The sequence below is a fragment of the Oncorhynchus clarkii genome, chromosome 5 (assembly GCF_045791955.1).
Source record: "Oncorhynchus clarkii lewisi isolate Uvic-CL-2024 chromosome 5, UVic_Ocla_1.0, whole genome shotgun sequence".
NCBI lineage: Eukaryota > Metazoa > Chordata > Actinopteri > Salmoniformes > Salmonidae > Oncorhynchus > Oncorhynchus clarkii.
Window position 1 is genome coordinate 77,770,812 of NC_092151.1, and position 24,073 is coordinate 77,794,884.

Consider the following 24,073-nt stretch of genomic DNA (forward strand, 5'->3'; position numbering starts at 1 on the left):
ATCTAGCCCAGGAGACTTGTTAGAAGGCGTATTATTGATAACATGAGAGATCTCTTCAACCTTAAGCGGTGCATAGAAATCATCTATCCTTATCTTGAGTTGTGGTGAATGTAGGTCTGCAAAAAAGCTATCAAACTTTTGGTTGTCCAGTATGCTCTGTGATATAGAAAGGGTCTTGTAGAAGCCTCTAAACTCCTCATTTATCTGCTTTGACGAGGTAGAAATTGTACACTTTTGCATTTTTGTATGCCAGCTATATGGTTCCTACTGTTTTGCTGCTTCAGTCTGTATGTCAGCAAGCGGCCAGGTTTTTCACCCATCTCCCAATAACATTGATTAATGTGGAACAGTGAATGATCAAGCTTTTTTATGATATAATCTATTAAGTTTATATTTAGTAGCAATTATCTTGTTTAACATAGTTGTGTCTCTGTTTTGGGAGTATGAAGTGTCAAGCAGCTGAAGCTCACATTGTAGTTCGGTGGAGTGTCGATTGGCATTCCTTTTCTTGAATGAAGCATAAGATATAATCCTCCCCCTCAATTTGAGATAGTACTTTCCTATCTCTTGTTAGTTTGTTTCAAAAAGAGACCTCTAATCACTTTTCATTTTGATGAATATACTATATTTTAACAGAGACCTGTTCAAGCACCATATGCAGCTCCTAGGAGTCTGTAAAAACTGGGAAAGGCATCTGAACACTGGAGCATGGTCCTAAATGACTATATTACCTATTGTAGACCTGAGAGAGATATCCACTAGCAACTGTGAGATTAGGGAGTAATCAATCCTAGTGTAAACATTGTGGGTGGGAGAAAGAAAGAATAGTCCCTCCCATCTGCGTGTATTGAGCTCGAAATATAATTTAAGCCTAAGTCCCTAGCTGGTAGTCTTATTGCAGCTGCTGATTTACTCTCCAGACTATTTCTAGGCTGAGACCTGTCCAGATCCTTGTCTAGAATCTGGTTAAAATCACCCACCAATAATATTGGGATGTCACCCAGTTCTAAGAGAGTTTGAGAAACAAATTGGGCCTGTTTGCATTAGGGGCATATATATTCCAGAGAACAACTGAACGACCATCTGAATCAGTTAGCAGTTCGTTTCAGTAAAGTTCATGGCCTTATGTATGAGAATAGATACTCCCCTGCTTTGGCCTGTACCCGGGCTAGAGAAAGCCTTTCCCACCGAAGAGCATTTGACTTTTTCTGATTCCTTTTTATTGAGATGTGTCTCCTGGACAAAAGCTATATCCAACTTAGAAGACTTAAGATATGCTAACGTTTTTTATTTTTCTTGTTTATATGGTTAAGCCTTTAAGGTTCCAGTTAGCTCATTTTAATTAAGCTATGTTGGTCATTGAGTTATAAAGAAGTCATAATAAGCAAATGTGTAACAACCTATACAGTATACAAGTATTACAGTGGTGTAGATCTCCATGGCAATAAAGAAAAACAAACCTAAGAAAAAACATAAAAACGTACGTGTGTAGAACTAAGTAGACTCCCAGCCAAACCTAAGGCTCTGGGGAGAAACAACACAAACCAACACATAGATGGGATTGATGAACTTGACAGTTACCCAAACTGTAATACCTTTTTGGGACATAGTTATTTACAAAAATTCAAGGCTCTGTCACACACAAGGCTATTGTGCTTTGTCGCCGCTTACTGGCAAACGATAGTAACGTATTGAATTGACACTTCATGTTCAAATAGAGCCAATCAGAGGAAATGTGATTGGAATAATCATTTTAATCTGAAGGCCCTTAAAAAATTAAAAACAAATTGTCTACGGAGAATGAACTCGATCCCCCTCGATTGTAGATCCGTTTTACCTGTTTGAATGCCATCCTCCAGTCGTTAACTCGTTTAGAATAGTCTGGGAAGAACATAATTGTAGATCCCTGCCATGTCACCTGTCTCTTCTCTCTCGCTGCTCTGAGAATTTCATCCTTCAACCGATAATGTAGCAATGATGGGCGGTGAACGGCGTCCCTCTTTCAGCTCTCTTCTGGGCGGGCCTGTGGGGACTCTATGTGCCCTCTGAATCTCAAGTGGCCTCTCAAACTGGCATTCCAGCATATTCAGGATTTCCCTCCGTAAGAACTGTATCATGTCTTTGTTTTCTGCCATGTTCTGTTATCCAAATTATCAACCAGGTCTTTTTGCAATTCCTTCTGGATTCTACCCAACCTTTCATTGTGACGGTGCCAAACTCCAATGTTGCAACATGGTCCTCTGCTTCGCTTACGCGGGTGGTCAGTGTATCGATTTCCCCTTCTATTTCCTTCATCGTGGTCTTGATTTCTGACGTGTCTTGTTCAATATTTTGGGTGGACAAACTAATTTCTCTGATATCGGAGGTAAGAAAGTTCAGGGTGGGCTCGCAAGTTGCAGTGTCTGGTGTAGCTGTCTTACCAAATTTCTATCAGCATGTTAAATGTGCAATCAGAGGGAGAAAAACTCTGGACCTCCTTTACTCCACCACCTTTATTCTACACACTGGCCCGTAGGCAGCCTCCATTTTCTTGCTAAGCTTGGATGGTTTTGTCTGCAGGGAATCCTATGCGAGCTGTGATTTGCGGCTATCCCGGTTAGACATTTGTTCTTTTTGGTTGTAACAAAATTTGCCTTTGACTTGTATGAGTATAACTATGCCCCAAAATGGGTAAATATCATTGCCAAAACCAATTTACCTTTGTGTTCGATGGAGCTCCTCAACTACACAGCCATCCTCGCCAAGAGCACACGTGACCTCTTCCAGAGTAATGCTTTCACTGGGGCTGTTTGAACCTTGTTGGGCGGCAGGTGGCCTAGCGGTTAGAGCGTTGGGCCTGTAGAAAGATTCCCAGTTCAAAACCCTGAACCGACGAGCTGAAAAACCTGTCATTCCGGCCTTGAGCAAGGCAGTTAACCGCCTATTACAGCCCCTTACACCTCTCTTATTCAGAGGGGTTGGGTTAAAAGAGAAAGTCAAGTTTCGGTTGGACTTTGTGTGCAATGATAAAAAAAACATTTATGTATTATCTGTTTTGTCATATTTTCCATTGTCTTATTTTGCATTCAGATCCCTCCTAACTCGTGTTTTTTAAAATCGAATTTAAAGTACATGACCAAAAGTATGTAGACACCTGCTCGTCAAACATCTCATTCCGAAATCATATGGAGTTGGTCCCCCCTTTGCTGCTACAACAGCATCCACTCTTTTGGGAAGGCTTTCCACTAGATGTTGCTTCCATTCAGCCACAAGAGCATTAGTGAGGTCTGGCACTGATGTTGGGCGATTAGGCCTGGCTCGCAGTCGGCGTTCCAATTCATCCCAAAGGTGTTAGATGGGGTTGAGGTCAGGACTCTGTGCAGGCCAGTCAAGTTCTTCAACACCGATCTTGACAACCATTTCTGTATGGACCTCGCTTTGTCGGGCTGAAACAGGAACGGCCTTCCCCAAACTGTTGCCACAAAATTGGAAGCACAGAATCGTCTAGAATGTCATTGAATGCTGTAGCGTTAATATTTCCTAGGGGCCTAGACCGAACCATGAAAAACAGACCCAGACCATTATTCCTCCTCCACCAAACTTTAGACTTGGCACCATGCATTGGGACAGGTAGTGTTCTCCTGACATCCACCAAACCCAGATTGGTCCGTTAGACTGCCAGGTGGTGAAGCGTGATTCATCACTCCAGAGAACACGTTTCCACTGCTCCAGAGTCCAATGGCAGCGAGGTTTACACTACTCCAGCCGACGCTTGGCATTGCGCATGGTGATCTTAGGTTTGTGTGCTGGTGCTCAGCCATGGAAAACCATTCCATGAAGCTCCCTACGAACAGTTCTTGTGCTGACGTTGCTTCCAGAGGCAGATGGTAGTGAGTGTTGCAACCGAGGACAGACTATTTTTACGCGCTTCACACTCGGTAGTCCTGTTCTGTGAGCTTGTGTGGCCTACCACTTCACTGCTGAGTCGTTGTTGCTCCTAAACGTTTCCACTTCACAATAACATCACTTACAGTTGACCGGGTCAGCTCTAGCAGGGCAGAAATTTGACTAACTGACCTGTTGCAAAGGTTGCATCCTATGACGGTGCCACGTTAAAAGTCACAGCTCTTGAGTAAGACCATTCTACTGTCAATGTTTGTCTATGGAGATTGCATGGTTTGTGGCTGGTTTTATACACCTGTCAGCAACGGGTGTCGCTGAAATAACCAAATCCACTAATTTGAAGGGGTGTCCAAATACTTTTGTATATACAGTGTATCTGAAATCTTATCTAAGAGTAGTTTGTGGTCGTATCGTGACTCATCTGATCATGCTGTTGTTCTTATGTAGTCTTTTCGCCTAGAGTTTGTGACCATGCCCGTGCAGAAATCTTATTGGCATAATACAAAAAGCACCACTGTTGTGCATGGGCTGCGTCTCAATCTAACACATCCGCTGATGTCGGCCTTCTGCTTCTGCGGTGGCAGGTGGCAGAGCTACAACTGTGTTTGTCAGACCAGGAGACATCCCAAAAATCAGTCTTCCCATGAAAACGTTTGTGGGGTACAAACGATTTGGGCTAGGAACTATGACCCCACCCCGAGCCTCTCACAAATACAAATGTGTTCTCCGTTTTGCTCATGAGACTCATCTGAAGGTAACCCAGTACAGACCGGTAAAAAATAAATGAAAAAAGGAATAGGCTTTTTTGGACCCCCCCCCCCCCCCCCCCAAAGACTTAGAATCTTAGGGGTAGGGGAATTACTAGCCACATGTCAGAGAGTGAGACGGTCGTTTTGTGCTTCGTTTGGTTTCCATCTGTTTCTGATATCAGTAATTTCCTCACACTTTATCACTTCTTTATTACCAGGGAAACCACAGACGGGTCCTGCGTCCCAAATGGCACTGCATTCCCTATTTAGGGCACTACTTTTGACCAGGGCTCTCGTCAAAAGCATTGGAGTTCTGACACTTCTCTTCTTAATTCTAGAATCTCTACCACGGAAATGGGAAAAATAAAGTAAGGGTTAGGTTCGTGCCAGCCGAGGCCAATTAGCCATGGTATTTATTTGTGGTTGGAGGCTTGACATGACTCATGGAATGGGATGGGTTTTGTCAAAAGGAATCAAAGAAAATATTATTCCTATTGGATAAACAGACGTTCAGCTGGCTTTTATCTACTCCAGAACATTCTCCCTTTGAAGGAAAAACCCAAACAATGCTTCTGTAGCTGTAGCTTCATGGAGATGACGTTACTTCTGTGTTGGGTTAGATTGCCAAGTTAGTTATCTAAGCGTGCGGTACCTAGGCCTACATGGAAGGGCAACAAATCTCTCTTTTGGACAAAATAAAAAATAGATGATAAATGGCCTGTGCTGTGAGGTGTTCTTTACTTGTTTATAAACCCCTAGCCCGTAAAAGGAACCCCACGTGGCCCGTAAAAGTCACAGGGCTCCCTGAACTGGTCTGGGGTTCTCTGCAACTCCTCTATGAAGTATACAGTATCTGCTTGGTGCAGGAGAGGAACCTCACAGAAAACAGCCCTGATTTCCGGTACGTCCTCCCACCCCAGTAGGCTAGGCTATGAGCTGGAACTTGGTGGCCTCACACAATTCCAACTCCATCATCAAGTTTGCTGACGACTCGACAGTAGTAAGCCTGAGTTACAACCATGACGAGACAGTCTACAGGGAGAAGGTAGGCACTCTGATGGTGTGGTGCCAGGTAAACAACCTTTCCCTTAACGTTAGCAAAACAAAAGAGCTGATTGTGAACTTCAGGAGGTACCAGGCTGGACAAGCCCCCATCCTTATCAACAGGGCCGCCATAGAGACGGTCAATAACTTCAAATTCCTCGGCTTACACATCTCAGAGTAGCTGAAATGGTCTAACCACACAGACACCGTAGTGAAGAAGGCACGACAGCTACTCTTCAATCTCAGGATGCTGAAGAAATGTGTCCTGTCCACGAGGGCCCTCACAGTGTTCTACAGGAGCACCATCGACAGCATACTGTCGGGCTGCCTCACAGCCTGGTACAGCAACTCCACCGCCGCGGATAGCAAGGCTTTTCCGAACGCACCATTGGCTGCACACCAGGACATCTACAACACCAGGTGTCGCAGGAATGCCAAGAAGATCATCAATGACCCCAGCCACCCAGGCCATGCCCTGTTCTCCCCACTTCAATCACACAGATGCGGGCAGTACAGGAGCATCATGGCAAAAACTGAAAGACTGGCCAATAGTTTCTACCCTCAGACCATCAGGCTGCTGAATAGCCACCACTAGTCAGCTACCTGCTCCATCCTCCCCCTGCTACTCCCCCGATGGACATCCCCCCCCCCCCCCCCCCCAACTAATTTTTATTTTTTATTTCACTTGGTCCCCACACCATCTCAATGGTCATGCAACTCCCCCTATGGTCACTCCCCCCACCCCCTCAACCCTCTGCCTCCACCCTAATGGAAATTGTATTATTCATCACTGCCACATTTGTTATTATGTATATAGTGCTATTTCAAAAAATAAATCATTATTTTATTTCACTTAGTCCTGCATGTTGAAGCTCAAAGCCCAAGATTTTAAGTGTACTCTGCAATCACACCTGCGACCCTCTACATGTGACTATTAAACACTCTAAATCTGAATCTCCTCCCTGCCCCAGACCCAGCTTGAGATCTTGCTACAATGGACTAGGACCTGGAACACTGTCTGTGTGACTGGCGTGACAGGCTCCACATAACAACATTCACCGTTTGTACACTGTGTTGATTGCAGCAAGTTGAATATGAATAGGACCCTTTCACAATATACTGTATAATAACTCAAATAAAGCCAATTCCCAATAATTATGTATAGGTGTTATATTCTTTATTTATTACAGCATCTTCCATCACTATTCCCTCTCAGAACGACCAGGTGAAACCTGAGATCACATGTTTTTAGTTTTACTACAGTGGGGACTGTGTCCCTGGGCCTGGCTTTATGTGTCCCTGGGCTTGGCTTTATGTGTCCTTTGCTGTGATGTTGTTGACCTGTCAGAACCAGAGAGGCCCTTTATTCAGAACCTGTCTGACAGAGAGGTGGGATGTGTCTGGGCTTGTCCTGGGCACACAGCCAAATCCGCCTCAAAGCCACTTGGCCATATTTTATAGTCACTCTTTATTTGGAAATATCAAAGGCATCGCTCTGGTCTGTTTGTACAGGTGACTTGTGTTAAAATCCACTGACCAACTGCTAAGCGTCAGCTCTCACTTTGTCAGTTTCTCAGCTGAAGAGAGGAATGCACAACTAATCATGAGGCAGCAGTAGTGTAGTGGAGGGTATACATAGGTATATGCCTTATACCCAATAATTTTTCTGTGGGCATTGCGTATACTCACTCCTTAATCTCCACTGATACGTATCAAAGTAGTGTAGTGGAGGTATACGCTGTATCAATTAATAGGGCTGATGGAACAGATCAGAATGTTTAGCTTAAAATGTTGATAAACTATTATTTCTTCACAGTTCTAAATTGCACACGCAAACGGTTTCATGGACAGAGATGGAAATACACGTTAGAAAGAGGGGGATTTAAAGATGCAACAACTATCATGGGTTGCTAATATGACTAGGATAATGTCTTTGGTTGTTAGACACATGAAAGAAAGTTGAAATAAAACCAATAGAGCAGAACGCATATGAGCAAGTCTTTATACAATATAATTGGCTCCATGTTTCTATGGTGGGATTTTGACTCTAGGCTAATTTGAAGCAAGGTAAGACATGCCTCATAATATGAAGTCAAATTTCCAGGTTTCAAACAATTAAGGAACAGGAAAAATTAGCGATGCTAATGATAGACCTAACTGTCTTCTGGTAGATGGAAAGGCATTCCCAGAAACCTTCTGTTTTCAATGGTAACTAGCTACAAAGTAGCCTATGCCTACGTACCTGTCAGAATGATATCATGAATATTTGCATTAATCCAGTGGCCATTTATTTTGCAAACTCCATCTCATGTGCTACAGAAACACGGCTAATCAAACAATAATGCTAGGTGCCTGCACACTTGTGGTTTAAGCATTGTTATGGACTTAGGACATACAATTTGGTTGTTTTTCTGTTTAAAAAAGTGTGACTTTGAGAACAAAAACCTGAAAAAATTGTGGGAAATCTAATGCTGTGAATTCCTGACTCAGTTGAACTGTTTCAATAGTAGGCCTACTATTAGCCAACTTTCACAGTACAGCTTGGGTTGACCTGACAGTGAAAGACCAATATGGGATTTATCATGTTAAAGTCATTCAGAGTGCATGTCACTGTTTGTCATTGAGCTTTTCACACAGTGTGCCTTTCCTTGGCCAGGTGTGCCATTTGGATGTTTTTTGTGTGAGTATACCCACTTCTCCAGGCAGCACTACACCACTGTGAGGCAGAAGAACAAGAGAAGCAGACCTGGGTTCAAATACTATTATAAATCATTTAAAATACTTTATCAAATCAAATGTATTTATATAGCCCTTCGTACATCAGCTGATACTCAAAGTGCTGTACAGAAACCCAGCCTAAAACCCCAAACAGCAAGCAATGCAGGTGTAGAAGCACGGTGGCTAGGAAAAACTCCCTAGAAAGGCCAAAACCTAGGAAGAAACCTAGAGAGGAACCCGGCCATGAGGGGTGGCCAGTCCTCTTCTGGCTGTGCCGGGTGGAGATTATAAAAGAACATGGCCAAGATGTTCAAATGTTAATAAATGACCAGCATGGTCAAATAATAATAATCACAGGCAGAAAAGTTTAAACTGGAGCAGCCACAAGGCCAGGTGGACTGGGGAGAGCAAGGAGTCATCATGCCAGGTAGTCCTGAGGCATGGTCCTATGAGAGAAAGAGAGAATTAGAGAGAGCATACTTAAATTCACACAGGACACCGGATAAGACAGGAGAAGTACTCCAGATATAACAAACTGACCCTAGCCCCCCAACACATAAACTACTGCAGCATAAATACTGGAGGCTGAGACAGGAGGGGTCAGGAGACACTGTGGCCCCATCCGATGATACCCCCGGACAGGGCCAAACAGGAAGGATATAACCCCACCCACTTTGCCAAAGCACAGCCCCCACACCACTAGAGGGATATCTTCAACCACCAACTTACCACCCTGAGAAAAGGCTGAGTATAGCCCACAAAGATCTCCGCCACGGCACAACCAAAGGGGGGACGCCAACCCAGACAGGAAGATCACATCAGTGACTCAACCCACTCAAGTGCTTGATTAAGCTTGCCTGGCTTAATGGACTAATATAATCGTCCCCAAACTGAAAACCCCACCCATCTGGCACCAGGCAGGCTAGAGCAATTGCTCAAAGTATTTTAAAGGATTTCAAATAGTATTTCAACACAGGTCTGATGAGAAGAGATGTTTAGGTGCTCTGAGCTCCCTGGTATTTGATATGCAACAGTTGAGTCTGAGAGCAAGAAGAGTTGTGCTTTAGGAGACCACCAACAGAGAGAGATCACATTGTTATTGAAAGTAGTAAATGTTTTACTGATTTCTTAATTTATTATTACGGCTAGGGGCCATTTTTTCATGCTACAATTACACTAACCTTTATATTTCTCGCTCTCTTTCTCGCTCGCTCTCTTTCTTTCTTTCTCTCTCTCTCTCTCTCTCTGTCTCTCTCTCTCCCTCCCCCTCTATTTATCTCTCTTTCTCTCTCTCTCTCATAGCGTAGCACAGAAGGGTTCTGGAAGTCTGTGGCCCGTCATGTCCCCAGGGAGCCCAGTGAGATGAGGATCCTCAACCCTTACTTCATCCAGGAGGCTGCCTTCAGGTTCATCGGCCTGCCTCACAACAACGGACAGATGGGGAGAGGGGTGAGAGAATGGGAAACTCACTGCTGTTTTCCGTCATAGGAAATTATGGCGGAATCATTATGTTTAAAAAAATTACGATCAGCATAGAAAAACACACAAAACAGGTCAGGAGCCCGTAAAATGGCTGCTATCCATATCTGCATCCTAAAACAAGAATAAGTACATAATACAAGAAAGTATAAGGACTTCTTGCTTGAACGATTTCAGTTACATATTTGATATTTCATGATATTAAGAAAACATGATGTTCAGTCTGCCTTCGAGTCAAAAGGGGCCTATGTTAAACAATAAATATGTTAATATGTTTTCACTATGGCTTGAAAACATACCTAAATTCAGGGATGGAAGGTGTCGCTGTACTCCTAATTATCCCATTATCGAAGCCGCGAAATAGAGAAGATTGAAATACTGCTCGTTTTTCATTAAACTGCCTTTTCTCATCAGCATGCTAGGCTAGCTAATGCTAAAGCATCCCATTAAATTCTACAACACTTCCAGCAGGAACTTTAGATTAGGATTGGCTGTGTCAGGTAGGAGACCTGAGCCAACTCCTCGTGCTTACTGTGGGGAGCGTGTAACTGGTCAGGCACCGTGTTATGTAGAGACGCGCAAGGTGTCTCCAGTGCGCTATTCTAGCCTGGAGCGCTCTATTCCAACTCCTCGCATTTGCCGGGCTAGAATGGGGCATCCAGCCAGGACACATTGTGCCAGCTCTATGTTCTGGATCTCCAATGCGTCTCCACGGTCCAGTTTATCCTGTGCCTCCTCCCCGCACTCGCCCTAAGGTGTGTGTCACCAGCCCAGTACCACCAGTGCCAACACCACGCACCAGGCTTCCCGTGCTCCTCCAGAGCCCAGTACGCCCTGTTCCTGCTCCTCGCACTCGCCCTGAGGTGCGTGTCCCCAGCTCGGTACCACCAATGCCGGCACCACACACCAGGCCTACAGTGCGCCTCGGCAGTCCAGAGCGTCCGGCGACAGTACCCAGTCCAGAGCGTCCGGCGACAGTACCCAGTCCAGAGCGTCCGGCTACATTACCCAGTCCAGAGCGTCCGGCTACAGTACCCAGTCCAGAGCGTCCGGCTACAGTACCCAGTCCAGAGCGTCCGGCGACAGTACCCAGTCCAGAGCGTCCGGCTACAGTACCCAGTCCAGAGCGTCCGGCGACAGTACCCAGTCCAGAGCGTCCGGCGACAGTACCCAGTCCAGAGCGTCCGGCGACAGTACCCAGTCCAGAGCGTCCGGCGACAGTACCCAGTCCAGAGCGTCCGGCGACAGTACCCAGACCGTCCGGCGACAGTACCCAGTCCAGAGCGTCCGGCTACAGTACCCAGTCCAGAGCGTCCGGCGACAGTACCCAGTCCAGAGCGTCCGGCGACAGTACCCAGTCCAGAGCGTCCGGCTTCAGTACCCAGTCCAGAGCGTCCGGCGACAGTACCCAGTCCAGAGCGTCCGGCGACGGTACCCAGTCCAGAGCGTCCGGCGACAGTACCCAGTCCAGAGCGTTCGGTGACAGTACCCAGTCCAGAGCGTCCGGCGACAGTACCCAGTCCAGAGCGTCCGGCGACAGTACCCAGTCCAGAGCGTCCGGCGACAGTACCCAGTCCAGAGCGTCCGGCGACAGTACCCAGTCCAGAGCGTCCGGCGACAGTACCCAGTCCAGAGCGTCCGGCGACAGTACCCAGTCCAGACCGTCCGGCGACAGTACCCAGTCCAGACCGTCCGGCGACAGTACCCAGTCCAGACCGTCCGGCGACAGTACCCAGTCCAGAACGTCCGGCGACAGTACCCAGTCCAGAGCGTCCGGCGACCGTACCCAGTCCAGACCGTCCGGCGACAGTACCCAGTCCAGAGCGTCCGGCGACAGTACCCAGTCCAGAGCGTCCGGCGACAGTACCCAGTCCAGAGCGTCCGGCGACAGTACCCAGTCCAGACCGTCCGGCGACAGTTCACAGACCGGAACCTCAAACGACGGGCCACAGTCCGGAACCTCAAACGACAGGCCACAGTCCGGAACCTCAAACGACACGCCACAGTCCGGAACCTCAAACGACGGGCCATAGTCCGGAACCTCAAACGATGGTCCCCAGTCCGGGGTCTCCAGTGACGGTCCCCAGTCCAGAACATCCGGCGATGATCCATGCAGCGAGGGTACCCAGCCCGGGGCCTACGGCGAGGATCTGCAGTCCAGAACCTCCGACGATGATCCACGGGTCGGTGCTACAAGAGCGGCTCAGAGCCGCCACCGAGGTTAGATGCCCACCCAGACCCGCCACCGAGGCGGGATGCCCACCCAGACACGCCACAGAGCCGCCACCGAGGCGGGATGCCCAACCAGACACACCACAGAGCCCCCACCGAGGTTAGATGCCTACCCAGATACGCCACAGAGCTGCCACCGAGGTTAGATGCCCACCCAGATACGCCACAGAGCTGCCACCGAAGTTAGATGCCCACCCAGATATGCCACAGAGCTGCCACCGAGGTTAGATGCCCACCCAGATACGCCACAGAGCTGCCACCGAGGTTAGATGCCCACCCAGATACGCTACAGAGCTGCCACCGAGGTTAGATGCCCACCCAGACCCTCCCATATAGGTTTAGGTTTGCGGCCCCCACCTTTGGGTGGGGGCCGCAAGGTCTTATTATTTTGCTTAGGTCAGGGTGTGATGAGGGTGCTATATGTGTTTTCCACCTGTCTATGGTTTTTGTATGTTTATGTGGTTTATCCAGTCTAGGTGTTTTTATGTCTATGGTTGCCTTGGTTGGTTCTCAATTAGAGGCAGCTGTTTATCGTTGTCTCTGATTGGGGACCATATTTTGGCAAGCCTTGGAAAGTTTATGGGTTATTGTCTGTGTAGTTGCCTGTGTCTGCACTCGTTGTTCATAGTTTCACGTTTGTTTAAGTGTTCTTCCTTCATTAAAAGAAGAATGTATTCTAATCACGCTGCGCTTTCTTCTCCTCTTTACGACGAACATGACATATCAATCATTACATTTTTTAAATAATATTATGAGTTTACAATAACTCCTTTACACCAGGTTTATAAGTACATTATTAATAATTTACAAATTGTGAACATACTATGATCAAACACCTTATTAATGATCTTATAAATACTTGAAAATAGTGTTCTAAATGTGTATTTAGAGATTGCTTATTGACATTTACAAATGTAGGAATAATTATTAATAAATTGTAAGTAAACTCTTTACAAACTGTTTTGAAATTGTTTATTTTAAGGGACCTTAATATAAAGTGTTACCAGTCCAAGTAACAGATTGGAATAGTTTCTATTTTATTTATATGTGACCCACCACTTGGATTCGTTTCTATGTAGCAACATTTGAAATTCTATTTTTTACATTGGATAAAAGTAGAGACTGCAATTGAGGAACAATGGGAAAGTAATTCTGCTTTGAAAGTTGATAAACTTGTAACCCCACTTTTGTGAAAATGGACGTGAATGTTTTGATACATGTACTGGAGAGCTCTTCTTTGTCAACACCCGTTCAGCATCGTTCACACCCACTTAAGCCTTAGCCCCACCCATCTCTTTAATCACTATGTAGTAAACAACCAAAGATTTCAAGACTAAAAGTGGTGAAAGTTGTTGTAAAAATATACTTTACCTAGACCTTGGCCTATATCCTAATCTGACTGGTGCACGTCATGTTGTACTTCACATTTCCGTCTCTGGTAAACACACACTATATCCAATAAAATCAAAGTTTATTTGTTACTTGCATAGTGGCGTCTTTTGTTTAGGTAGCTAAACAATAAACCATAATCCCAACTCTAATACAACAGTTCAATACAACTGGGAACTCTGAAAATAACTAGCTCTGGCTGGGAAAAATTGATTTGAACAGTTATCCAACTCGGGAATTCCACTCGGGCTTCTTTCTAGAACTCTGACTTTCTGACCTGAAGATCACTGTCACGATTTGACCTCATATTTTGCAGAGTTCCTAATTGTTTTGAACGCAGCAATAATACCATGCTTGAATCTGCAGGTAGCTAAAGCTAACCAACTAGGTTCAATGTAGCTAATATAAAGCTATAACTAGCAATGCAAATGGCTTTCTGAGCTACGAATAATATTACTACACAGATCATACATGTAACCTTAGCTAGCGAGCCAGCCAGCTAACTTTAGGTAGCTAACTAACAGTACGCTTTAACTTGCAATGAAAACGACTTTCTGACCAAATTAGAAATGTATAATATCTGAAAATGTAGTTAGACTCTTACATGGATGAACGCTTCTCCCTACTTGTCTTGGATACCATGGTTGCCCTTAGTTTGAAGATGTCATCCAGAGACAGGTGTTTTATACAACAGCCTCCTGTTCTCTTTTGGACTCTCTCCTTATTTGGCAATCACCTCTCTGCTTCCACCGGGCATTCAACTGATTTCAAAACTCGGTCAACTTCTTCCATGACAACGACACCGTCATCAGAGGACTACAATTTCTGGTTCAATGAAAATGTTTTTACCTAAATCAGGGATTTCCTCATTGTCTGATTCATTTTCAGAGTCAGAGAGAGTCAGCATGGCACGATCATCCTCCAGAAAGTAGTCCATCATAGCTTTTCCCCACTGATAGCGCTATTAACTTCAGGGCAGCAATGTTGAGCGGAGTAGCAAACCTTTTCCGTTTTTTTAAAACAAAGGTCGAAAGGATTATCCACACATACTGAGCAGCTCATGTTATAGACTGCTACATGGCAAACCCAATCCGAAATCATCTCTCGGCATGTCCAGCCCATCCATTATCTCAGCCAATCATGGCTAGTGGGAAGGTTCCTGTATTTTTCTGTGGCTTAACCAACTAGGCTCATAATTTAACAATGTTATTCGTATTTACAGATGGCATACAAATTTGTTATTAAGGCACACATGTTCCAGAAGGCATTTCTGCCAAAAAAACACATTTTGATAAAAAAAATTAAACGTTCAAATGCCTCTCCTGTGAGGTAGTGACATGCGACATACGCCTGCCTACCTTCTTGAAACGGGTCACATATTTGAGTAGCATAAGATTAATTAATTGATCAATGTACCTGCAAATACATAGATATTGAAACAAACAATTCAGAAGATCGACCTGTATTAGAGCATGTTGGGAAATATGATAATGATGGGCGTGGTTTTTGGTTCAACTCTGATAACTTAACACCAACATTGGGGTTATTTTACACCACTGAGTGTTAATTTAACTCTTGAATCAACACTAGAAATGTTACACTGAAAAATCAGCACAAGTAACACTGACCAGTTTGCTGTGTGCTATGAAAGGGACCCATCTGCAAGCTTCCATACGTTCAAGAACCTTTTAGAATTCTGAAGAACCGTAGATGCCACGTCAAGAACACCCCACTGAACTGAAAGGTTCTTTATCGTGCAAGAGTTCTCCAAGAGCTCAGGAAGAACCATTTCAGAACCAGAACCCTTCTGTCCTGTTTTCAGTGTACCCTAACACACTACAGACATACAAGAGCCCTTCCAGGTGCCTTAGTTGGCTCTGCTCTGCTCTGGGCGCTCCAGATGTCTCAGCAGCAATGAGTCAGAACACAAACTAATACTGTTTACTGTTAAAGTCCCGTTTGGATGTCAGCACTACTGGAACTAATATGGACCAATGCCATGCCTCCAATCTCAAGAATTCAAAGATAATGTACACAAATTGTGTTCATTGATGTCCTTAAATCTTTAAGAGCTATGCTGCAAGGGGCATCAAAATCAAGCTCAGAATTGTGTAGTTTGTGATACCCCCTCCTGACGGAATGTTGTCATGGAAGTGTGAATTGAGGCATTAATAATCAAGACGCGAATACTAGTGAACAGCAGAACAGTGTGTACACAATACAGTCCTGTTCATCCACACCCAGTAGAGAGACTTGGCTGAGAGCCGTGGAGAGAGCAAGGACTTGAGAAGCATCGACCTGAGCTGGAGATGTACTGTAGAGGCTAGAGCTAGTTGGACCTTTTTATCAACCAGTAGCTTTTCAATAGCTGCTAGAGAAGATACCCTTCCTTGTTGTAACATCCACACCTATAGAGGGCCATGGAGGGAGCATGGACCTAGGCTGGAGATGTACTGTAGAGACTAGAGGTGGTTGGTTTTAATCAGCCACCATGCAGTACGCCCACTGCTATGCTAGCAGGATTAGCCATGTCTGTCATACACAGAGCTACACTGATAAGCCATTCCTGGCCACAGGGCTGTTGCCTACAGTCTGGCACAGGGTCTGCCACAGTGTGTCTGTCAGAGGGAGAGTGGAGACCTTCAGCACCACAGATACACCTGCAGCAACTCCCTCAAACACCCAGACAGCTGATAAGTTCACTTCGTTCCTACCGGGATGTCCAGCTATCTCAAGCAGCAGAAGTTCAAGCAGCACAGAGAGCAGGAGAGAGGGGGAGAGTGAGAGAGTGACGGAGGAAGAGAGAGAGGACGTTTTCCTTTATCTCACCAGCTCTGTTAACAAAATAAATTGCCATTGTTTCCTTAATCTAAATGTGCCATGACTAGGTCTTTCAAAGTTCCATTCCATGTGTTCTGTTTTGGTAACCTTTTACATTTCCCTTTAGTTACCCCATGTTCTATTCCTCCAATAGTTATACTGTCATTCTGTCCTGTTTCAGGGAATATTTGTCTTCTCTTCTGTGTTTTCCAGAATATTCCGACCCTGGGGACGGTTGCCATAACAATGGCCCTCCATAACTGTGATGAGGTAGCCGTGGCTGGATTTGGCTATGACATGAGCACCCCTCACGCCCCCCTACACTACTACGAGAAGATCAGGATGGCGGCCATCAAAGAGGTACCACTGACGTGACGACTGACGCCAGCCATTTACCACTCTTAAGGTTCAGATTGGGGCCTTGACACACATCATGGAACAAAAATGTCATGTAAATTGTAAAACAATGCCTTCATCTGACCATGAGGTCACACTGACCCAAACAGAAGGTTTGTTTAGGTTTTTAGCAGAGCCCTGTTCAAATAATGGAAGCTGAAAGAGGGCCATGTGTACTGTATGCTGTCAGTCTGATGGGTAACTATGGATGAGGTTTGTGTCATCCTTACTCAGCAACTCACCGCTCACCTACATGTTCACACACACGCGCACACACACACACACACTCCATACTGCATCAAAGTGAGAAGAACTGATGGCTTCGTTTGGTGCCAATGTCAAAATAACTCCATTAAGAGAAGTGTTTATAAACGTCTTGTAAAACAGGAGGGACATTTAGAGACAAACTGACCTGAATATTTGAACCATGCACTGTAATTCTAAACTATTTCCAATGAAACCCGAGTCATTCTTTCTAGAGACTTTACTGTGTAGTGAACAGGTGTCGGATGGATGCTTGGCTATATCTAGAGAGACTCAGATCTGCTTTAAGTCCCCTCACTCAGACTTAGACTTGTGTGAGGTGAGGTGTTAGTCTCTGTGAAAGGGGTAGGTTGACCTGATAGATACAGAAAGACAACCTTGTAGGGAATCACAGTTGTTCATGTCATGAATACTATAAAGATCTTTATCTCATCCTTGGTTGCAGTGATTCATTCCTGAAGTGAGTCATTCAATCCCTCATTCCAGAAGGCTATCCTACTAAGTTTGTGAAAGCGTTATGACAAGTTTAGATTTTGAAAGGGTTAAGTTGTGAAAGGGATGGTTTATGAAAGAGTTAGGTTGATCTGAAGGAGACACAGACAACCTTGTATGTCACCTGACTGTGTGTTGCCGTGGTATCGTCTGTTCTCTGAACCCTTAGTTACCAGAACAGAACAGGAACATCCATCCATCCATCCGCCCACTCAAAGTCAACAGCTATGAACCATACAGCCAGGGCTGTGTTGGTATGTTAGCATTCCCTGCTAAGCGTGTGTCTCTGTCTCCCTTTAAACTGTCTACCAACATCCTCTCTGTTTAGCTTGGCTAGTTTACTTCTCTGCAGGGGAAGTTTACACTGACCTTTCTCTCCTTATTTAATACCCTTCTCCAAGAGTCCTGTGGTTTCTCTCTAATGTTCATCGTGTTACTTCCCAGTTCCCACCACCACACGAGAGGCGAGATGTGGAGTAGGATGTGGAGTAGCATGTGGAGTAGCGTGTTGAGTAGGATGTGGAGTAGCATGTGGAGTACCGTGTGGAGTAGGATGTGGAGTAGGGTGTGGAGTAGGATGTGCAGTAGAATGTGCAGTAAGGTGTTGAGTAGGATGTGGAGTAGGGTGTTGAGTAGAATGTGGAGTAGGGTGTTGAGTAGGGTGTTGAGTAGTGTGTGGAGTAGGATGTGGAGTAGGATGTGGAGTAGGGAGTTGAGTAGGATGTGGAGTAAGATGTGGAGTAGGGTGTGGAGTAGTGTGTGGAGTAAGATATGGGGTAGTGTGTGGAGTAAGATGTGGAGTAGGGTGTGGAGTAAGATGTGGAGTAAGATGTGGAGTAAGATGTGTAGTGTGTGGAGTAAGATGTGGAGTAAGATGTGGAGTAAGATGGGTAGTGTGTGGAGTAAGATGTTGAGTAGGATGTGGAGTAAGATGTGGAGTAGGGTGTGGAGTAAGATGTGGAGTAAGATGGGTAGTGTGTGGAGTAAGATGTGGAGTAAGATGGGTAGTGTGTGGAGTAAGATGTGGAGTAGGGTGTGGAGTAAGATATGGGGTAGTGTGTGGAGTAAGATGTGGAGTAAGATGTGGAGTAGGGTGTGGAGTAAGATGTGGAGTAAGATGTGGAGTAAGATGTGTAGTGTGTGGAGTAAGATGTGGAGTAAGATGGGTAGTGTGTGGAGTAAGATGTGGAGTAGGATGTGGAGTAAGATGTGGAGTAGGGTGTGGAGTAAGATGTGGAGTAAGATGGGTAGTGTGTGGAGTAAGATGTGGAGTAAGATGGGTAGTGTGTGGAGTAAGATGTGGAGGGTGTGGAGTAAGATGTGGAGTACGATGTGTAGTGTGTGGAGTAAGATGTGGAGTAGGGTGTGGAGTAAGATGTGGAGTAAGATGGGTAGTGTGTGGAGTAAGAGGTGGAGTAGGATGTGGAGTAAGATGTGGAGTAGGGTGTGGAGTAGGGTGTGGAGTAAGATGTGGAGTAAGATGTGTAGTGTGTGGAGTAAGATGTGGAGTAAGATGGGTAGTGTGTGATGTGGAGTAGGGTGTGGAGTATGTGGAGTAGATGATGTGGTGTGTGGAGTAAGATGTGGAGTAGGGTGTGGAGTAGGGTGTGGAGTAAGATGTGGAGTAATGTGGAGTGGGTGTAGTGTGTGGAGTAGTGTGTGGAGTAAGATGTGGAGTAAGATGTGGAGTAGGGTGTGGAGTAAGATGTGGAGTAAGATGTGGAGTAAGATGGGTAGTGTTTGGAGTAAGATGTGGAGTAGGATGTGGAGTAAGATGTGGAGTAGGGTGTGGAGTAAGATGTGGAGTAAGATGGGTAGTGTGTGGAGTAAGATGTGGAGTAAGATGGGTAGGGTGTGGAGTAAGATGTGGAGTAAGATGTGTAGTGTGTGGAGTAAGATGTGGAGTAGGATGTGGAGTAAGATGTGGAGTAAGATGGGTAGTGTGTGGAGTAAGATGTGGAGTAGGATGTGGAGTAAGATGTGGAGTAGGATGTGGAGGAAGATGTGTAGTGTGTGGAGTAAGATGTGGAGTAAGATAGGTAGTGTGTGGAGTAAGATGTGGAGTAGGGTGTGGAGTAAGATGTGTAGTGTGTGGAGTAAGAGGTGGAGTAAGATGTGGAGTGTGTGGAGTAAGATGGGTAGTGTGTGGAGTAAGATGTGGAGTAAGATGTGGAGTAGGGTGTGGAGTAAGATGTGAAGTAAGATGGGTAGTGTGTGGAGTAAGATGTGGAGTAGGGTGTGGAGTAAGATGTGTAGTGTGTGGAGTAAGAGGTGGAGTAAGATGGGTAGTGTGTGGAGTAAGATGTGGAGTAAGATGTGGAGTAAGATGTGTAGTGTGTGGAGTAAGATGTGGAGTAAGATGGGTAGTGTGTGGAGTAAGATGTGGAGTAAGATGTGTAGTGTGTGGAGTAAGATGTGGAGTAGGATGTGGAGTAGGGTGTGGAGTAAAATGTGTAGTGTGTAGAGTAAGAGGTGGAGTAAGATGGGTAGTGTGTGGAGTAAGAGTTGGAGTAAGATGGGTAGTGTGTGGAGTAAGATGAGGAGGTAGATGGGTAACGGAAGTCTTTTGTAGTGGAGCCTGTGGGTGCTGGTGTTTGAAGAGGGGGCAGGACCACAAGCACAATAGCAAGTGTGTCCCAAGTGGCACCCTATTCCCTACAGTACACTACTTTTTACCAGACCCCTAAGGGCCCTGCTCAAAAGTAGTGCACTATATTGGGAATCTAGTGCCACTTGGGACACAGACACTTGTCCCAGTGTCTGGAAGGTCCATCTGATCCCTTCATTATGTACACAGCACTCTGCCTGGTCATAAATCACTCTTTACTAAGGTATGTCAGAGCCCAGAAGGGCTGGTCTGGTCCCTCCATGGCTGACATGTGATCACCCCCAGCACATACACATGACTCCCCAACCAGGTGTCAGTGTGCGCTCTCTTCCATTTGCAGCGACACAAACCTGTCTCAGCCCCTCCTCTAACCCCCTTGCATGTATAATTGAGATCTGTGGTAGTACAGTATTCTCTCTCTGGGTGACCCAGTCCAGGGCCAGTGTGAAGCTGTCAATCCAAGACGACCGCTGGGCCTCACACTCAAAGACCTTTGGGTCTGTGCCTGTAGAACGGCTCGGTCCAGCAGGCTAAGCTCCCTCTGAATGGATCACACACAGCCATGTCCTGAACAGATACAACTGTTCAATCATCTATCACTGTAGTCTCCTCATAATGATACCAGCATTAGTCACTAAGACCAAATGAAGCAAGACTGAACAAATATCCTATAGATATTATTGAGAAATCAAGTGCCTGGAATCCTGCATTCTTCTAACATATTATGCTTAGGTGTGTTTTGTTCCGTCTGTCTAATCTCTGCCTGAAGGATTTCCTAACTCTTTAGAGGGAAGCCCTGGGTGGGGAGGAGGGAGTGTGAAGCGCTGAGAGAGAGAGAGAGAGGGAGGGTGGGGAGGAGGTAGTGTGAAGCGCTGAGAGAGAGAGAGAGAGAGAGAGAGAGGGGGTGGGGAGGAGGGAGTGTGAAGCGCTGAGAGAGAGAGAGAGAGAGAGAGAGAGTCAGAGGAGCAGGTGAAAGCATGTGGAGCCCTAGTCAATCCCCTCCTCGCTCTTCTGAGCTGTCAGTCACTCAGCTGTCCCTACAGGCTCCAAACATGAACCAACTCTACAGGAGATAGCCAGTCTAGCCTACAGCACTCTCTTTTAAGCATGGTTCTACAGATAACGTGACCTGTAAACAATGGAACACGTATGGCAGTTATATAGGATAGTAAGGTAAAGGGTGGGGTTTGAGACCAGACACGCTATAGATATTGCCTTTGAACTGCATGACAACAGCTCTTAGGGATGGGTCGCTCCTGTAAAGCAGTGGTCGTGGTTGATACTACAGGTGTTTTGAACAAGTCTGTAATGACACTAGTTTCCCCACCATAAATTTCCGTCATATACCGGCATCCCCAACCTCAGATCTTTGACCACAGACGTTGATATTTTGAGCGGTGAATGGTTTTCACATTTCGCTTGTAAAGCCATGACAAGAAAGCAGTTATCTCTTTCTGTCTCTTATCTTTTGTATCCAACAGTCCACAATAAAGTGGTTTACACCCCACGTTTAGTGTCCCACGTTGTACAGTCAGTCGTCTGGTATTGTCTGTCCCTCTCATCCCCTGTATTTAAGGGGCAGCTCCGTAAGTGAAGAAAGCTCCTTTAAAAAGACAATAGTTTCACTGTCAACCTCAATAGTCTGTTTACTTTAGGTCTTCTTTTATGTTACTATTGTACCTCTGGCATTTACCTCCACTGATCTCTGTGATCAAAAGTTGAAAGTAAAGAAATGTGGACGCAACAGCTTTGACATCCTCCCTGCCTCCCTTCCCAAAGAATGTGACTTTTTACCTGCATCTCCTGTAAAGTACCTACCGTTTTCCTCTGTTCCTCTGTCCACTCCCACTCCTGTTATTCTGCATCTCCTCTCCTCTACCATTCTCTCCTTTGTACTCCTCTATCCTCCCTCCATCCCCCTCTCTCCACACCTCTCCTCCCTGTCTGTCTCCTATTCACAGTCCTGGACTCACAACATTTCTAAGGAGAAGGAGTTCCTGATTAAGCTGGTGAAGGCTGGGGTTATACAGGACTTGACCAATGGGATCTGTGGCTCAGGATGCTGATGACATCATCCAGCCAATCCCAGGTCACAGAGAGAGAGAGATAGAGGAGAAACACGGAAGCAGCATTGTGAAGTCCTGCTCTGTTCCCCCAACCTAACCCTAACCCTGGCTGAGCCATACTGTATTCAGGAAAGAAGGCTGGTGAAGGGTTCTGAAGGGTTTCTCGCTCTGACAGAGGAGAACTGTGGTAAATGGCATAATCCCTGCACAACACTGGAGAGATAGGACTACAACATTCTAGAATTCTCTAGAAAACCGAGAGCTAGAACTCTCTAGAACACTGAGAGCTACACACTATTCTGTTTCAGGGTTTGCTGCAGTGTGACATTACAGTTTGATGAAAAGATGGACTGACAATCTGGACATAATGGGTTGTGCCAAGAATACCTCTGGAGAAGGATAGAGGACATGCCTCTACTCATACTTCTACAGTATACCTGAATGTATTCTGTCACCACGTACGCATCACTGTTATATATTTATTTTCATCTCTTGTAATGGCAGCATTGCCCTCTATCTGGGCTCAGTCGAATAGGTTTCCAGACAGGTAGCAAATAATGCACATACATATTCTGCTTCTAACGTATCTGGAAGCGGACGGAAGGGCCGGTGCTCATGGTTTAGAAGCCCTCCACACCTTCCTTCCCCCCTTTAAGATATGTTTTTAAATGATTTACCTTGAGAGATTACTTTGTTCCCCTCTGTCTTTTTTAAAATGCAAAGAACAAAGGAAAAAAATGGGGGGTGAGGAGTGACCGACCCCCCTCACTGGATAAACATGTTTTATTTTCACAGAAGCACTGGGCTTTGTGTCGTCTTCAGTTCATCAGTGTGCTTCACCAAACACTCATCTGTCCTGGATCACGTTTCAGACTGTTACTCTGGTCTTAATGCTGATGTATTTGTCTATAGGGCTCTGGTCAAACATTGTGCACTATATAGGGAATAGGGTGCCATTTGGGGTGCATACTTTATTTCAAGTCTGCATGGCCTGCTAACATAATCAGTGTTACTACTTACTACTGTCAGTTGTTGTTTAAACAATTGAGGTTTATCAATTTTAAATGTCTTGTTTTATTTCTTTGTTCATTTTTGCCAAAATGGATTGTATTTTGTTAAGCAATAATATATGGTGTCTTAATCGCCGTTCTCTGTTCAGCCACATATTATCTTATTTTCTACTCATATGCACAAGCCAAAGCACTTGAATTTCTCATCGCTCATACACAGCAGTGGAGGCTGCTGAGGGGAGGACGGCTCATAGTAATGACTGAATTGAGTCAATGGAATTGTTTCAATCACATGGAAACCATATGCCTGATACCATTCCATTGACTCAATTCAGTCATTACTATGAGCCGTCCTCCCCTCAGCAGCCTCCACTGATACACAGTCACTACACTATGGAGCGTTGTGCATCAAGATGGTTTGACAAATGAAATAAAGCAGATTATAACTCTGTCCCTTGTCATTTTATGAAATGCAAACAACTGGAGAGAGGTAATGAAATGTGTTTATATATTCCTGTTTTTTATGTTTAATTTAATATTATATCTACTGTTGTCTTCCCTAAACTTTTTTTTTTTGCATTTAAAAAGCATCTATTTCATATTGCAACACAGCAATGTCTAACAGTGTTGTTGTCTAATGCCATGTTGTTTAGATACAGTATATGTTTGTGTTTTCCACCCACCCATCCATGTATTCCAGTAGTGGATACACCTTATCAGAAAGATCATCTCAGCTTTTCTTGTCCTACTAAGTGGCATCAACAAACAGTCAGTGTTTATGAGAGAGTGCTGGTAAACATGGTCAATGTAACTGGTGGGGCTGAGTCATCATTGTGTTGTGAGCTGGGTTCAAATACTATTAGAAATCTTTCAGTCTATCAGCGTTTGCTCTAGCTTCCCTGGAGTGCCAGTTCGGTAGGTTTT

The 24,073-nt window shown here is 45.2% G+C and overlaps 1 protein-coding gene across 3 annotated transcripts in view; it reads left to right on the plus strand.

Moving 5' to 3' along the window:
- Positions 1–23,600, plus strand: part of LOC139409408 (ST3 beta-galactoside alpha-2,3-sialyltransferase 3a) — a 74,942-nt gene extending 51,342 nt beyond the window's left edge. Inside the window, exons 9-12 of one of the 3 annotated variants that reach the window (XR_011634400.1) lie at positions 9,696–9,842; positions 16,527–16,673; positions 22,035–23,357; positions 23,513–23,600. Coding sequence is in view for 2 of the 3 variants with exons in the window: in XM_071154529.1 (XP_071010630.1) it covers positions 9,696–9,842; positions 16,527–16,673; positions 22,035–22,139 (399 nt within the window). In the remaining variant the exon portion in view is untranslated. Of the gene's footprint in view, positions 1–9,695; positions 9,843–16,526; positions 16,674–22,034; positions 23,358–23,512 lie in introns of those variants that run through there. The other 2 variants (XM_071154529.1, XM_071154530.1) reach the window with 2 other exon arrangements.
- Positions 23,601–24,073: the final 473 nt, after the last annotated feature.